The sequence below is a fragment of the Fulmarus glacialis genome, unplaced genomic scaffold (genome assembly GCF_000690835.1).
Source record: "Fulmarus glacialis isolate BGI_N327 unplaced genomic scaffold, ASM69083v1 scaffold21570, whole genome shotgun sequence".
Taxonomy (NCBI): Eukaryota; Metazoa; Chordata; class Aves; order Procellariiformes; family Procellariidae; genus Fulmarus; species Fulmarus glacialis.
In genome coordinates this window covers 161,152-175,279 of record NW_009186367.1, presented here as the reverse complement: position 1 = coordinate 175,279, position 14,128 = coordinate 161,152, and the positions used below count along the sequence as shown (strand labels likewise).

The window sequence follows — 14,128 nt, the reverse complement described above, 5'->3', positions numbered from 1 at the left end:
CTTTTTTAGATTTTGGTGTCACTTGGTTTGAAAACTGCTCAGTGAGCAGCAATGTAATGAAAAACAATGCACAGCTGTGGCAGTTAGGGCTGTAGTTGTCTGAGCTGATTGCTGTCTCTTGTAACTGTATTATGAGATAGTAATGCTTGAACTGCAAAATGTTGGAAAGTAAAATTTGTTAGTCTTGGTGGCTCAGTGAAATCGGTCATCACATGTTAAAGGCAAAACTACTTTTATGGCCTAGTCTGGGAGCCCTGAATAATGAATCATATGGAATACTGATTCATGTCCTTGCTTCTTGCAGCCTGAAGTTTTACACATGATTTACATGAGAATCCTGCAGAAGGTATATGGAATCCGCCTGGAGCATTTCTACATGGTATGTCTATAGTGGCAGGTGTAATAAAATGTGAAAGGAAAAAAAAGCACTTAAATGTTGAAGTATCTCCCTCTTACCTTCTCACTAGCAAATGGCAAGCAGCTTACTGTTTTGTATGTTGTAATTGCATGAATGGGAGTTTAGAAATTCTGCCTCTATTGCAGAAAAATTGTGTGAGGTGCTGTATACCCATGGGCATTTGCATTCGTGTTCAGGGAGGCAACTAGTCTGTTTGCTAAGGCAGGAATGAGAGTGCAGTGCAGTCATCAGCATGGGTCATCTACCAGAGGTAAATGAACCTGGGAGCATCATCTGTGCGCTCTTGCTGAGGCCTTGCTGATTATGTCTGAGAAGTTGCTTTGATCATTGCTCCTGGTCTGGAAGTTGGCTTCAGCTCGAGATACTTGTAGAAATAGTGGTTTTGTGGGTGTGCTGCCTCTGTAGGGTGGTTTTTTTTTTTCTTTCATGGAGAGGAGACTCCTTTCTTCACTACAGGAACTAGTGGGCATGAAGAGAAGCTCACTTAGCACTGTAGGCTGTAAGGAAAAGCTCTGTGGAGAGCCTTTTCCTTTTGCAGTTAAGCTGTGAATTCTTTTCTTTGAGGTGCTGCAGGTGCTAAAAATGTCTGTAAGGTCCAGGAGGAATTGGACAAGCTTATGAAGAGACACCATCTCTGGCCTTGAAAATGCATACTGTCATCTTGGGCATCTGCCTTTGGCCATGAATAGAGGAGGGTCTCTGCTTAGATATTAGACTGGTCTAGAAGGAAAGTGAATGTTGCTTTTAATGTTTGATCATCTCCACTTCTCCACTAACTGAGAGGAAAGTAAGGAGAAGTGCAGCTGGAGGTTAACTGGTACCTTGTTGACTAACAGTTTATCTTCTGTCTCCGTCAGACAAGAACTGATTTCTGAAAGTGAGAATAAATAGTGTTGTCTCATGCCAATTTTGGATAAACTGAAAGGGAAGATCGTATGTGCACAAGATAACTCGGTTCTTCACATTATCTGGGATACTGTATGATGAGGTTTAAAATACCAGAAAATGTGACAGTGTACTACTACCTTCTCCTTCTGACTTCTTCATAAAATAGTTGACTGTGTGAATTTCAGGGTCTTTAAAGAAAGAGCTTCTTGTTGTTAGGTGTGTAATGCAGAGACTGTCCTTCTGCACCAGTTTTGAACAAATTAAAACAGAGAGTTTAGATTGAATTCCAGAGTTTGTAATGGTGCTGCTTTAGTTATTATTGTCTTTCTATATTTTGAGCAACCAAAATTAAAATAGTCTGCTGATTAACTTGATGGCATTCTTCAGCCTCTAACATGTGTTCCATGTAGATGGAGAGACCATCCTCAGTGTGTTTAACCTATTTGAACTGTCTTATGTTGTGGAAATAAACCTGTGTATTTTTGTTTAAGTATTCTCTACTTATGCATTGACTCTCTTTATTCTTTAGATGCCAGTCAACGTTGACATAATGTATCCACAGATATTTGAAGGCTTTCTACCAGTTTGTAATTTGTATATTCACATGTAAGTAGAAGATGTTGCATCTGTTCAGTTGCTATTCCTTGTAAAGGTCCCATTTACTAGAAGCAGTGGGGCTTTATGCCTTTTTGCTGATGGTGGTTCCACTGCTTGTTAGCTCTGAGCAACGTGAAATTTGCAGATGAAGAGGGGCAGCAATGTTTAAGAGTAGAATTCTCAGCAGGCAGCTATCTTGTCAAAATGAATGTGTTAAGTGAGTAATCCAGCCTCGCCAAGATGGAGCACAAATCTATACTTTAAATGGCTAGAGGGTCATCATTACGCCTAGAAGAGGGATCTTAAAGTACCTGTTGTGTGTCTGAGTTCTATATAGATATCTTTGTTGAAATAAAGCAAATGACAGACTTTAAGCTTCATTTCAGTTATAAGGGGAGAATTGGCTAACGGTTAAGTGTAGAAGTTCCCTAATTAAGCTGAAAAGTTGTTCTACAGGCAAATATTTTGTCTATCGAAGTCTTTGTGAGATGCTGTAAGAATACAAATTTTTAGTGCTGATCTGTGTGTGGAGTCTTACTGTGTTATTCTCCTGAGACTTACTGTTGTTACATGCTTGCTGTATATATGCTCTGGGTTGAGAGGACAAGATCTGTTTTTTAGTAAATGGATATAGCACAAAAACTGAGTAATGGTTACTACAGATAAGGTTGTATTTTGTTTTCCTTGCAGGGAGCGCTTACTTCCAGTGTGCCGCATCAATGATTTTCAAATTGCTGATGTTTTAAACCCAAGTAAGCAAGTTCATTGTAATCCTTGTGTTTCCTGGGGTGGTAAGTGTCATTTGAATATCCAGGTGCTTTTTCTCATTTGGCATAGCCAGATGGGCATCTACTATGGAGAACTGTCCCTGGAGTCCAGCTACTCTTCTGACCCTTGCTGTGGCCCTTAGACAAGCTGGTTCTAATGAGCAGTTCTCCTCCTTATTCCTTATGTAGGCTAATCCAGTTAAATAACTGAGGGGAGTTTTGAATGCTATGAGTCTGTTGAACTGCTGGTCTGGAAAGTGGACTATGACATACTTGAAATAGTGTAAGAATAGATGGTAATGAAAATTATCCTGGCAACTCTGTAATGCCATAGGATTTCTTATGCTGATGCTTATGTAGGAAGTGATGGAATTTTTGCTTCACCCTTTTCAAAACCCAGCTGTAGTGATTCTGGTACAACACAAGCAACTTAGAAAGGGCTATTCTGAAGAACTCTTTCACTTCTGGCTCAGTCTCATCTAAGACATTCAAGACCTTTGTAATCGTCTTTCACAAAGTTTGCTTGGAATAGAGCCAAAAAATCCCTGCAGTTCAAACTGCTGTCTTCAGTTAGCCCGAAGGTTACAGTGAGGTTCTGTCTTCAGAGATGTAGTTGAGGATTGAGACTCTTTCTACCTGACTTCTGTTTTAATGGGAGGCTGTATTTTAACAGCCTTTCTCGTAGGTGCCATTTTCATTTGTTGAATTGCTGACACAGTAAGTTCATAGCTTGGTGCTAGTTTTTGTGTCTGTGAAATCTTTGCAAGATGAGCCGGGAAAGAAATAATTTGGATTCTGTTGTTTTGTAATTTCTGTCTCTTCTCTGAATTATCTCTTGCCCAACTTTTTCTAAGCAATTGCAATGCATGTGGAAACCAGAATAGTGATGGCTTGCAATTCCTATTTCAGAAACAAAGAGGACAGCTCGCTTCTTGAGTGGCATTCTCAACTTTGTAAATTTCAGGGAATTCCGATGTGAGGTCTACTTGGAGTTACAACTGAACTATGTAAGATTGGGTGCTGTGTTACTCCAGATACCTACTTCAGTATAATTAATGTTAACCTAGAACTAGGAGCATAAAGGTTGTGGGTTTTTAACTGCGTGTTTAAATAACACATTGGAATCTTAAATGTAATCAAGTAACACAGGAAGGAATCGGTTTAATATTATGTAAAACTTGTACCACTATATTACATGTTATAAGCATACACAGCTACTGTAAATGGTTTAAGAAAAACCTTTGCAAAGCCCTTAAGGAAACATGTCAGTTTAGAAGAGTGGATGAGCTTGTCAATATCGTAAAGGTTTCTGTATGACCATTACCAAGTTATTACTTAGGCTATTATCTGAATTTTTTTTCCAGTAACTTATTTGATAGTTTAGCCTGGTAAGCAAAGGTTTGACAACTCACATCGTTTTGAGTAAAGACAGATGTAACAGTCAGTGGGCTGAAGATAGAATTGCGGGTGGCTTCTCTTCTGAGTATCTCAGTAGTACAGAGATGGTGCATTTCATGTGAAATGATGAGCAGGGCTCTAATAGAAGCCCAGAGAGAAACCATATTCCTCTAAAATAAAAAATATCTCTGAATATTTAATTTGCAGAAATCAGCTATGGAGAAACACCAACAACTGGAGACTGCAAATCGGGAGGCAGCAGTGAAGCTGGAGAAACTGAAGTGAGTATGAGGAGTAAGTACTGTGAGATGCACTACTTGACTTTACTGTTCAGTGCACATGATGTAGACAGGCTGGATCGATGGGCTGAGGCCAACTGTATGAGGTTCAACAAGGCCAAGTGCTGGGTCCTGCACTTCGGCCACAACAACCCCATGCAGCGCTACAGGCTTGGGGAAGAGTGGCTGGAAAGCTGCCCAGAGGAAAAGGACCTGGGGGTGCTGGTTGACAGCCGGCTGAATATGAGCTAGCAGTGTGCCCAGGTGGCCGAGAAGGCCAATGGCATCCTGGCCTGTATCAGAAATAGTGTGGCCAGCAGGAGTAGGGAGGTGATCGTGCCCCTGTCCTCCGGGCCGCACCTTGAATACTGTGTTCAGTTTTGGGCCCCTCACTACAAGAAGGACACTGAGGTGCTGGAGCGTGTCCAGAGAAGGGCAACGAAGCTGGTGAAGGGCCTGGAGCACAAGTCTAATGAGGAGATGCTGAGGGAACTGGCATTGTTTAGCCTGGAGAAAAGGAGGCTGAGGGGAGACCTTATTGCTCTCTACAACTACCTGAAAGGAGGTTGTAGTGAGGTGGGGGTCAGTCTCTTCTCCCAAGTAACTAGCGATAGGATGAGAGGAAATGGCCTCAAGTTGTGCCAGAGGAGGTTTAGATTGGAATTAGAAAAAATTTCTTCACCGAAAGGGTTGTCAGGCCTTGGAACAGGCTGCCCAGGGAAGTGCTTGAGTCACCATCTCTGGAGGTATTTAAAAGACATGTAGATGAGGTGCTTAGGGACATGGTTTAGTGATGGACTTGGCAGTGTTAGGTTAATGGCTGGACTCAATCTTAAGGGTCTTTCGCAATCTAAATGATTCTATGATTCTATATGGGGTGCCTAAAAATTGAGTAGTAAACTGTGATTTGACAGAACTGTTTGATAACTACTGTAGGAACTTTTAATTTGAGCAGACTTGACTTCTTGTTTGGCCCTTGTCTGACTTCATTGGTTAGCCTCCCTGTGAAATAAGCCAGAAAATATAGAGATGTTGCTGTTGGGTTGCACTCAGAGTTACAGAAGCAGCTGTACTGGCATTAGGCTAGAAGAGTTGCTGGCAGAAAGTAAAAATGTGACTTTGGGAGTATGTAGTTGCTTTGAAGGATACTGTATTTTGTATGTTGGGGACTATGGTGAAACTTTTTGCTGTTATAGTTAGTTTTTAGTGATATGTCTTTATCTCTTCAATAGCTGTAGGAAGCCCATCTTTAACTTAATAGATGGGTAAAGTTGTCTTCCTTAGTTATTTGACGTTTGCCCCATTCTCCGTTTCAGGCCATTTAGTCCTACTGCCTGTGTCTTTGCACCATTAAGTTTTGGTTTTGCTTGTGGATAATAGGATAAAGAGATGGCTGGTTTCCAAGATAGCTTTCAAAACAAAGAGTTTTTTCTCTGATAGCTGCTCTTGGTATGTGCCAGACAGGAGGTTCTCTAGCTGGCTATAGGTCTACCCTAATACAAGTTGTTTCTATGGCAGGTAATATTATGCAAATTTCGTAAATGAAAATCACCACAAAAATTGGTAAAAGTGGTGGTTTTTTGTGCTTTGCTTAACATGATCTTTAGACTTAGTCCTGTTACGCTTGTACCACTTCTTGCTAAAATAGCTCTTTAGATTATGCTTCAACTACGAAATCTTGCAAGCAAAGTAAGATGTATTAATTTGAGACTGTCTTGCCCTGATTACTAAAGTTACTGGCTGTAAAGTCTTTGGAGAGAGATTTTTTTTTTTCATCTACTGCACTCTGTTGACCTGACTATAATGATGCTGAAACTGTGCAATATCTTTATTTTTTGCTTAGCACCGTTCCAGTTGAACATCAAGCAGAGGTCAAGCAACTGACAGATAACATTCGAGAACTGGAGCAACTACTAAGGCAAGACTATCGTCGGAAACAAGTATGATCTTGTTATATATTTCTCTGAAATGCTGCTATGGCTTCTGATCATGGGTGTTCCTTGTTTCTGTGGATTTTTTTCCCTTCCCCCTACTTCTGCAAAGGATAAAGGGGACTTTTCTGATTTAAAACAAAGGTCACTGCAACACAATGTCTTGTCTAACCCCAACTCTTCATTTCACTGTAACGCAGTATCTTGTCTAACCCCAACTCTTCATTTCACTGTAAGGAATGTGAAATACTTGAAATCAGACTTAGGGAATACAAAAGTGTATTCGGCTCTCTCTTTTTGAAATGCATTACTGCAATGACTTGGGAGATACCTGTGTTATTGTTCAGAAATGTGATGTGTGTGTTTCCCTTTGTTTTCCACCTGAATTCAAAGAATTGGAACTGGAAGTGAGCCATGGCAGGAAATGAGGCCTAAGAAGGGTCACCCATGGGAACGCCTGCCAAAAAGAGTAGGGTTGATTGCAGAGGTAACTGTCCAGCAATGGTAACTTGCCTCTAAGGTCTCATAGGTAACCTTTTCAGCTGCTTTGGAGAAAAAAAACCAAAACTGTGGTTAGTGGTTTTTTTTGTTATGTTAAGTCATGTCTCTACTATTAATATTATTAACCACGTGCCTGATTTCTGTATTATTTGGAACTTTGTATTAACTTAGTTTTTTCTCAAGAACGGTGCCTCTGGTGAAGAAGGTTGTGTGTGTGTAATGCTGCCAGGGTCAGTAAGAATAGAGGTAGTCCATCTCTTATCCCTGTTCTTAGTTACCTACTGCTGGCTGCATCCTTAGTGCTCCCAGTGGCTTTTGCAGCAACGTTCTTCTTCCCTGTGTTTTAAATCTTATAGACTGCAGTTTTGTCTGCTAATTATGGCACTCCAAAGAAACCATAAATGGCATTTCTCTTGTAGACAGATCTATGATAGAAGGGTAAAGGAGGTAGCAGTTGTAGAGATGCTTATTTAAAATTTGTTGCTTTTTTTTAGACAGCTTTGCAAGAAGTGATTTCACAAAGGAAGTCAGATATTGCAGAGAGCACCCGAAAACTGGTAAGTACACCTCTGTGTAGGTGTAGGCTGTAGCTTGCATCTCAGATCAACTAATAGATCATCTCTCTTTCTAGGATCAAATTATTATTGGAGCTAGGCAACATTCAGGTGATGATTGTTAGTTTTTTAAAAAACTGATTTGGCTTCATTTTTTCTCCCATGGAATCTTTACTGCAGTAGCTTGTTTTGTTGTTAACTTTAAATACACATCTCTGCAATGTAAAGCTCTATCTGTGTTCAGGAAGCTGATCTGTTAAAGGGCAAGAAATCTGGACTTCTGAGAAGATATGGCCTTACCTTAGGTGCATAGAATTGCTAACGAGGCAGCCACTGACCTGGTGGGGACAAAGCACGAGGTTTTTGAGAGGTTGCACAGGACGCTTGTTGCTCTTCTACCAGATTGATAGAGCTGGCTCTGAAACCCTGCAGTGATTGCCTCGGTGGCCCTAGGTGAGGGATTCTGAAAGAGAGCACTGCTAGTAATATGTATTAGCTGGCAGGCTTTTTGTGGAGTACTAGTTAAATGCTGTTCCTGTGACTTAGTATTGTAACTCTGTGTGCAATGTTTAGGCACCAAAATGGGCTGTTAACTGCTTTGATTGGGAATGTTAATGCTGTTTAAAGGAATTTATTTTTAAAACAAACTTCTTAATGAGGAATGACTTACAACAGAGAAAAGAACCTGTCTATTCATAAGATCCTAGCAAACCATGCCTCATAACTCCTTTTTGTTCACCTAATTGCTAATACTGAAAGCATGTGTGTGTTGTTAACTAGAATGAGCTTAAAGTGACAATGGCTACTTTGAAAGAAGAACAAGAGCAGCTGAAATCAAAAATTGTGGAGAGTCCAGAGGAACTGAAAAATTACAAAGAACTGATGAAAGACACTGTTCAGAAACTCAAGAAATCCAAGGTGAGGTTTTCCTCTGTCCACACAAGGAGGTATTCTACTAGAAAAAGCACATTTTACTGAACTGCTTCTTGAATGACTTATACTTCTAGTCAAAAATGAATAGAGCAGTGGTTAGTCTGAAATGAAATCACAACTTCAGAGAAAATTGAAGGTTGTTTGTGGGGGTGTGTTTTGGGGTTTTTTTGTTTGTTTGTGTTGGTGGGTTTTTGAAGTGATACTGCAGTCACTGCTACTTTGTCCTTAATGAGTAACTGTTTATTTGTGAAACTAGGTGTAGAACTCTTGAATCTAGACTATACCTGTCTGGCTGTTTGCTCTCAAGAGATCACAATATTTTGGCAGCTCACAAATGTCCTTGGATTTAGAACACACGCTTCATAGTGTCTCTGTTATCATTCACTGTTTCTGGAATTGATGGCTGTCTCCACTAGTATGCTGAACACTGAGTTCTGTTCCTAGCTTTTTGGATTTTTTTTTTTGTAGTAATGTCCAGTCTTTAAATGTTTGTAGTTCATGATTGCTCATACATCAGTGAAGCTTGCATATCTTTGTCTTCCTAGGTATTTTTATTTCAAAGGTGTAAAGTTTATTGCTGTAATTCCAGACGTCTGTTTTTATGGTGCTTTACGTAACTCCTGTTTTACCAGTATAGAATTTCTTCGCTGTACAGCTTTTTTCTGTCCTGAAAGCTTTTGTAACGAGCTAGTTAGTTCAGTGTAAAATACTTGCATGTCACTCTTCCTGTGCTTTCCAAAGAAATGTTTTTTTTTACAAACTGAAGATCTCATTTCAGTAACTACTAAATATTAATTCCAGTGTATGTTAAGCAACAAAGGAATGGGTACAAAAGTCAATATACATTAATACTATACAAAATAACTGCTGAACTCCAAAGCTGCTTTATTAATAGTCTTTTCTCTTTAAAGCAAGAAGTTATTGAGAAATATGAAAGTTATAGAGACCTAGTTGAGGTTCTGCCATCATGCCAACTGGAGGTGCAGTTATATCAAAAGAAGATGGAAAGACAGGGAGCAAATGTGGAGAGACTGGCCAGTGTATTATCAGAGGTTTGTATTATCCAAATTATATCTGGTTAGGGAGGATGTAATGTCTAAGCAAGATAAGTTATCATCAGTAAATGCCTGTATCTTGAAAGTTCCTATATCTCCTCTTCCCCCCAAAAAAAGAATTTGGATAACTTCAAAATCTCGTTCTTAAAAACATCAATAAAACATAGCTACTGCTTTGCTGCATGCTACTAGCTAATGTACTATTGACCACTTTTAATAGTCAAAGCCTTTGTTGCCATAGAAACCTGACCTAAAATAGTTTGAACTGTCTTGGGGTTGTTGGTAGGAGATGATGGAAGAAGAAAAGTGAGATCCAGTTTCTTCTGCCTAGAGAGCAGAAACTAACAGCAAAAAATTACTACTTCAATAAGAATCATGTCTTAAGTGCCTTTAACTTTATTAATATTACTAAGCCAGCCTTTCCCTGATGAAATGTTTGTCACAGTACAGTACCTGCTATTTGCTACTCAATTCTGGGAGAATGCAATTATTAGGAGCGTTTGAAAAATGATATGCAGTCTTTTAGGGTATTTGTACAGCATATCTTCAAATTACCCTTGGCTAAGAGCTATAGCAGAACTCATAGTAACTTCTGAAAATCATTCTAAGTGATGGGATCTTGTCCATTTGGATGTATTTAAAATCAGATAATGACTAGGGAACTGGGATTTAACTGGGAGAATTAGTTAGCAATCAGATCTTCAAAAGCAGGAAGCTAGTAAACTAACAGGGTATGCTGTTTTGATTATTTTTCCCCCTTTTGATTTATTTCAATACTTCTTATGTGGTGTAGGTCAGAAATCTGGAGGACCAGCTTGAGAGTGCTGAGATAGAGCTGAAAAAGGGGAAGACAGATGAAATCTCCTTAAAGAGACTGGTCACTGCAAAACATGAGAAGCTGTCTACAGCTGAAATAAGGATAAAAAAGAAGCGTGAAGATGTTGAACAATATAAGCACACTGTATTTGAGTATGGATGAGTTGACACTTCTGCCTTGATACTTTATGTCTTTGTTATGTGCTACCAAAGTTTGCGTCTGGTACAAACATGTGGCTTAGCAGTAAGAAGAAAATGAGCGATGTGGGATAGCTTTGTATGAAGACCAGTAATGCTGCAGGCAGGGACTTGGGGTCTCAAATCAATAATTGCAATGTGACTTGACAGCAATTCTTTTATTGGAGCACTAATTTAATTTATAATGCTTATTCTTGATTCTTTTATCTTCTTAAAGAGAATGTCACATTGGGATAATTTTCCAACTTATCAGACTTCAACAAAGCCCCATTTGCCTTTCATGAATTTTTCATAATTTCCCTTGCCACTTTTGCTCATTATCAAAGATGTTCAAGACCCATGGGGAAATGGGGCTCGTATCTCAGAGGAGTATTATCCTGACATGATGCTTCTAAAACAAAAGGAAAAGTGTCATTTGATCAAAACCTCTTAGCCCATTTTCCTTCCTACTGTATGCTAAAGGCAAATTGCAAGGCAGTGTTTACAGCACAGCAGTCACTTCTGCAGCAGCAAATTGCAGTGTTGTAAGGTCGTGGCTTCGTTGTGAGATTAGAAGTCCTGAACTGTTATAGAGAAAGCTTATTATATAACTTTTTTTTTTGTACATATGGAAAACTATTGGCTGGGTAGATTAACTATGGTGGAAGAGACCTTTTTCTACATAGCTGAGAGAGTCAACTAAGATTTAGTTATGCTGTAAGGCTTGTGTGGTGTGTAGAATGGCAGCAAGATTCCCAGGCTTCCTTTGCTCCTCATTTAGTGCATTGTACTAGCTAAAGGATGTTATATTATTTTCATTCTTTATTTGGAAGGAAAAGTAGCTTTTAATTAATCTAATGCTCCTTTATGTTAAAAGTTGCTGCTGATTTATCTGGTTTTAATGTGTTAGATATTTCCCTTGAGTGATAAAATTAGATGCTTTGATAAGCAAGAGGGGAAGGGAGGTAACCTCGGTTTGAAAACAAGAGTTTTTGCTGGTGAATAAAAGAATGTGTCCTGACTCTTCCCTTGAGGTAGGAAGATGCAAGTAGGCTCCTGCTAAGTATGAGTGGTTTCAGCCATTCTTTAGAGAAAGCAGCTGCTACAGTTCCAACTGTAATTATTGTACAGATGCTTAGTATAAACTAGTAGGTGTTTTTCGCACTTGAAGTCAGAGTAGATCTCCTGTTCCCACACTAACCCTTTGCTTATTACATGGCAGCTTACAGCTGGAGCTATCTGAATTTACCTGCAAGCTGGGGAAATACCATTTGGTCTTTGTTTGGGATGCAGTAAAATGATGGACTGGAAGTTGCAGATAACATGTATGGAATTAGAACTCTAACTTGGTGGGAGGGGATCTGAGGTTAAGGAAAATGTGTGACTTTCAATTATGCTGAAACATCAAGTGCAGCTATATTGCTTTTAACCTGGTCCAGTGGATGGCCTTTAGGCAGGGCTCTCCACTGACATCTGTACTGCATTACTCAAAGGCAGGAAGATGCAGTGTCCAGCTGTCTGTTGGGTTTGTTCCACTGGAGTCACTTGAGTTGCCTTTACTGGCAGCAACTGAGGATATACTCAACATACTCCTCTAACTCCACTTTGAATTTCACTTCTTGTTCCTAAGTAGTTCTAGTTTTGGAATTGGACAAATTTCTAAGCAAGTAAATTCTATACAGCATGGCTTCTAGAAGCTGTTGGTTTCCTGCTCATAAAATGCAAGTTTTGCTTGTGGTGCGGTTAAGCTTAATCTGGAATTAGTCAAATGGCTTGGTACTAACTTTTTTTCTCCCACCTTTAGATATTGTAACAGAGTTCAGGAGAAGAGGGGTGCTGTATATGATAAAGTGACGGCCATTCACAAGGAAATCCAACAGACAAGGTTCAAAATTCAGCAGCTGAAGGAGAATGCTGAAAAAGAAGAAATGAAAGCCAAGGTGAGGTTTTCTCCTAAAGGAATCCCATTTGGTAATCTCAGAATTGATTTTTTTTTTTTTAATTTGGGCTGGGTAGATAAAGGAACACTTATAGGCCTTAAAAATGAGTAGGCTGCGCAGGTGGTGGTTTGGGTGGATAGCTGGTGGGAGAGCACTTCTGCTTGTGGTTCCACTGGGTTACTAGGGCTTGTGCTCATCTCTGCAGGCTGTAGATGGCGCGCAGGAGAAGTGGGATTTGCAGAGACAACTCTGGAATGGTGTGATGACCCGTATTTTGGGAAATCAAACTTGTCTTCCCACCTGTGCCTGTAGCAGATACTATGCTAGTTCCATGATGTCCATTTTTGTGTCATGGTACTTCCAGGTCTAAGCAGTCAGATTTTTTTTTCTTTTTTTGTTTGGCCCCTGGGACCTGACCTGTGAGGCCTCACTGTGTTATAGTGATGGGCAGTACTGTAATCCTCTCAGTCTCCCTCAAATGCAGGACCACCTGCCGTGTCACAACCCTTTCTTCCTAGGGTTTCAGGAAGATGACTGTCCAGCTCAGCTTTGGAAAGAGGCAGAAATCCTGATGGGTTGGGAGTAGGGGATTACAGTCTGCCTGCAGGGTCTCATCCTATCTGTTCATTACTGAAGTACTGCCCATGCTGGGAGGATAATGGTAGCAGTCACAGTGGCAATAGACCTTATTGACACATGTTAACACAGAATGGGGCAGTAGTAGTGTGAATACTGGGCTAGTGCTGGTTGTTTGACCATCTTAGTATTGTGACCACTAGAGTTACAAATAGAATCATAATATTGAGATTGTGCTTGTGGCTGCTCTTATTCTTCCGATGTTTTGTAACTTTCCTGTGTTTTGTGAATGTTGTTTCTTAAGCCTGGGATGAGGTACCTTTGGAATTACTTGAGACCACCAGACCACTCTCACTTAAATCCTTATAAAGCATAAATGTTAACTTTGACAGATATTTTTTTTTTTTCCCCCTTTATGTCCTCTTTCTAGGAAATATACCTAAATCTGAAGGCTGGGTTGGAGAAGCATCATGACTCTCTCATTAAGACAGCAAAGAGTTATGCAGCCTCAAGAGAAGATAAAATTGCTGAACTGAAGAAGGGGCTGCTTAGAGTTCAGACTCCTGAAAGTAGTTCTTAGACCTGTCTTCACTTGTATTCCACTTTCATTATGTTTATCCTCATATCTGAACTCAAGAGCTTGTGCTTTGTATGGGATAGATAATTATTCTAGGCAAAAGCCAGCTTTCTCAAAAACCATGTCAGAACATGTTTAGCTTTCTAGACAGATCCTGATGTCGTGAGCTTGCTAATGTGGATAAGAAAACACCTGGTTTAGTCTGTTTGTGGTGTTTCAGTCCGAATCTGATTTTAGCGGTAATAATGCAAGTCTTGCTAACACCAAATTGTTTGACATTTAGACAGAATCCTGCTTTTTGTAGAAACTGTTCTGCAAACTTTGATCTGGGAAGACCTGGCGCTTTGGTCTGGCCTGAATGGACAAGATAAGTCAGTAATAGGTGACATTCCACTACCATTATTCAATTAAGATTAAATCCTGATGGAGCAGTAGCATCCATGTAAATGCCAACTTACTCTCATCACGAATATTGGTGACTGTAAACACTCAAGAATATTATTTTAGTTAACAGTACAGTACCTCTAGATACTTGAACTCATTGTTTCTGCTCTGTGGGGTATTGAACCCTCATCTGTGTTTATTAGGAAGTCTGTGTTTGGGTGCTTAGTCCTATTAAAAAAAATTACATAATGACTATTTTGTACCTTAACTTGTGATGGCACTCAGTTTGCCACAGTGTTTTTAATTATTTCCGGAAATAAAATGTTAATTTTAACCAT

At 39.7% G+C, this 14,128-nt stretch overlaps 1 protein-coding gene across 1 annotated transcript; it reads left to right on the top strand.

The window, feature by feature from the left end:
• Positions 1 to 304: 304 nt before the first annotated feature.
• Positions 305 to 13,672, top strand: NUF2 (NUF2, NDC80 kinetochore complex component). Its single transcript, XM_009587652.1, has 12 exons — positions 305 to 379; positions 1,836 to 1,912; positions 2,594 to 2,655; positions 3,580 to 3,677; positions 4,276 to 4,349; positions 6,190 to 6,286; positions 7,273 to 7,335; positions 8,113 to 8,250; positions 9,177 to 9,317; positions 10,114 to 10,289; positions 12,118 to 12,253; positions 13,260 to 13,672. Exons 1-12 carry the CDS (start codon positions 320 to 322, stop codon positions 13,407 to 13,409), a joined length of 1,272 nt encoding a protein of 423 aa, XP_009585947.1. The 5' UTR covers positions 305 to 319; the 3' UTR covers positions 13,410 to 13,672.
• Positions 13,673 to 14,128: the final 456 nt, after the last annotated feature.

Bases quoted from the DNA above. Each gene is read 5' to 3' on its own strand.
- NUF2 (XM_009587652.1), top strand. From the start codon at position 320: ATGATTTACATGAGAATCCTGCAGAAGGTATATGGAATCCGCCTGGAG. The intron at 380-1,835 runs GTATGTCTATAG...TTTATTCTTTAG, and splicing joins GCCTGGAGCATTTCTACATG to ATGCCAGTCAACGTTGACAT. The intron at 8,251-9,176 runs GTGAGGTTTTCC...TTCTCTTTAAAG, and splicing joins AGAAACTCAAGAAATCCAAG to CAAGAAGTTATTGAGAAATA.